At 51.9% G+C, this 2,855-nt stretch overlaps 1 protein-coding gene across 1 annotated transcript; it reads left to right on the top strand.

Moving 5' to 3' along the window:
• The first annotated feature begins 1,437 nt into the window (after positions 1 to 1,437).
• Positions 1,438 to 1,884, top strand: LOC136469857 (uncharacterized). Its single transcript, XM_066467892.1, has one exon. It carries the CDS (start codon positions 1,438 to 1,440, stop codon positions 1,882 to 1,884), a length of 447 nt encoding a protein of 148 aa, XP_066323989.1.
• The last annotated feature ends 971 nt before the right edge of the window (positions 1,885 to 2,855 follow it).

The following is a 2,855-nucleotide window of genomic DNA, read 5'->3' as shown; positions in this document are numbered from 1 at the left end:
CCACCCAGAGTGGTTAGCTAATCCTGTTATTGTATGAAAGAAGAGCAGGAAATGGAGGATGTGTGTTGACTATATGGGCCTCAACAAGGCGTGCCCAAAGGATCCGTTCCCTTTGCCACGCATAGACCAAATAGTCGACTCTACCTCAGGGTGTGAAACCCTCTGCTTCCTTGATGCGTACTCTAGCTACCATCAAATCGCGATGAAAGAGTTCGACCAGCTAGCGACATCTTTCATCACCCCCTTCGGATCGTTCTGCTATATCTCAATGCCGTTCGGTCTGAAGAACGCTGGGGCCATGTACCAGCGTTGTATGCTCAGATGCTTCAGGGACCTCATCGGGCGGACCGTTGAGGCCTACGTCAACGACATCATAGTTAAGTCCAAACGGGCTGACCACCTCGTTGCCGATCTTGAGCGAACCTTTGCAAAACTTCGAGCAAATGGCACCAAACTCAATCCTGAGAAGTGTGTTTTCGAGGTCCTGAGGGGCATGCTGCTCGGCTTCATCGTCTCCGAGCGTGGCATCGAAGCCAACCCAAAGAAGATCTTAGACATCACAAGGATGGGCCTGATTCAGAACATAAAGGGGTTCAACGAATCATAGGGTGCCTTGCCGCCCTTAGCCAATTCATCTCGCGCCTCGACAAATGAGGTCTCCCCCTTTATCGACTGTTGAAGAAAGCCGACTACTTCGAGTAGACATCTGAGGCCCAGGAGGCACTTGACATGGTCAAACTGCTTCTGACAAGGCCCTCGATTCTAGTTCCTCCAAGCAACAGAGAATCCCTCCTGCTATACATAGCGACCACCACACAAATGGTCAGCGCTGCTCTAGTACTGGAGCGGGAGGAAGAGGGGCACACCCTCAAGGTGTAGCGCCCTATGTACTTCATCAGCGAGGTACTATCTGACTCCAAGACTCGCTACTCCCAAATCCAGAAGCTCCTATACACCGTCCTCCTCACCAAGAGGAAGCTATACCACTACTTTGAGTCACACCTCGTGACGATTGTGATGTCGTTCCCCCATGGTGAGGAAGTCTAGAGCTAGGATGCCATAGGAAGAACCGTGAAGTGGGCACTCGAGTTGATGGATCAAGGCATCACGTATGCCTTTCAAACGGCGATCAAGTCCCAGGTGCTGGCTGACTTCATCACGGAATGGACCGAGGTCCAAACACCACTGGCGGTCGTCGATCAAGAGTACTAGACGATGTACTTTGATGGATCGCTAATGAAGAAGTGCGCCGACGTGGGGCTGGTCTTCGTATCACCCCTCAGGGTCCACATGAGGTACATGGTTCATCTCCATTTTCCCTCATCAAATAATGTGGCTGAGTATGAAGTGCTCATCAATGGCCTATGAATCGCCATCGAGTTTGGCATCCGACGCCTCGACATATGGGGTGACTCCTAGCTGGTCGTCAACCAAGTCATGAAGGAGTCAAGCTACCACAACACCAAGATGGTTGCGTACTACCAAGAGGTCCGATGGCTGGAGGACAAATTCGATGTCCTCGAACTCAATCACATCCCAAGGCGCCTCAACAAGGCGGCCGATGCACTTGCAAAAGCGGTGTCTGGTCGAGAGCTGGTGCCAACGGGTGTCTTCACCAGCAACCAACATAAGCCCTCGGTACGCTATGAAGGGTTGAAACGGGCCGACGATGGTCTGTTCAGCCCTGAGGTCATGGAGCTTGAAGAGGATCCAACAACAGAGCCCGACCCTCTGGATGACTGGAGAACACTCTACTTCAACTACCTCCTCCATGACACGCTGCCGACGGACAAGACAGAAGCTCAATGGCTCGCACGTCGCGCCAAGTCCTTCGTTCTTGTAGAGGGCAAACTCTACAAACGAGGCCACATCAGGATCCTATAGATCTATATCCCCGTCGAATAGGGGAAGCTTCTGCTGAGCGATATCCACGGTGGGGTCTACGGTCACCACGCCGTGCCTAGAACCTTGGTTGGGAACGCATTCCGACAGGGCTTCTACTGGCCCACTACAGTAGCCGACGCTGAGCAGATCGTATGCATCTACAAAGGGTGCTAATACTACGCTCGGCAAACTCACCTCCCGGCCCAGGCACTCCAGATGATCCCCATCACATGGCCCTTCACGGTCTGGGGGCTCGATCTGGTTGGACCTCTCAAAAAGGCGCCCGGGGGCTACACCCACTTGCTTTTCACCATAGACAAGTTCACAAAATGGATCGAAGCTCGGCCAATCTCCGTGATCAAATCCAAGCAAGCCATGTTGTTCTTCCTCGACATCATCCATTGCTTTAGGGTACCAAACCCCATCATCATGGACAACAGCACTGTCGACACAGAATTTCGTCTCATGCCGAGGACACACGCAGCAAGCCAGAAGGGTTCGCTCGATGGAGCAGATCCGCCTAGCTTCAGCGCAGGGGTGGTCGATCCTGCGTAATCCTCCTAAGGCGTGCCAGTCAATTTGACCCTGCAATTGACAAGGAGAGAAAGTTCATCAGTAATTAAGGGTGGAACTTACCGGTGTTACCAGACAGTCCCGAATGTACGGCTGTGAGAGCCGATATGAAAGGAAATCGGCTAAATAGCCGATTCCAGTATATTCATGAGAATAAGTCAGTTAGAGCACATGGGGTCGTGTGAAGAGAATCGGTTATCATTCAAGATAAACATCATTTAAACAGCGTTGGCTGCCGCCCAAGCCCATTCGGGCCAAAATCTTCAGCTTCTTCCCCATGGTTTTCCAGATACAGCATACCCTGGGGAGCAGGAGCGCTTGATTGAGGATTTCATGAGCGCCGCCAATTCTATAGCTTTTAATACCTTGGCCGATGACATAGTAGGCAAGGTTTTCCT

Source organism: Miscanthus floridulus, chromosome 8, assembly GCF_019320115.1.
Source record: "Miscanthus floridulus cultivar M001 chromosome 8, ASM1932011v1, whole genome shotgun sequence".
NCBI classification, from domain to species: domain Eukaryota; kingdom Viridiplantae; phylum Streptophyta; class Magnoliopsida; order Poales; family Poaceae; genus Miscanthus; species Miscanthus floridulus.
Note: the sequence above shows the minus strand (reverse complement) of the source record. Positions and strands in the feature narration are given on the sequence as shown.

What these genes read in the sequence shown, in the direction of transcription:
- LOC136469857 (XM_066467892.1), top strand. Translation starts at nt 1,438, where the DNA reads ATGAAGGAGTCAAGCTACCACAACACCAAGATGGTTGCGTACTACCAA.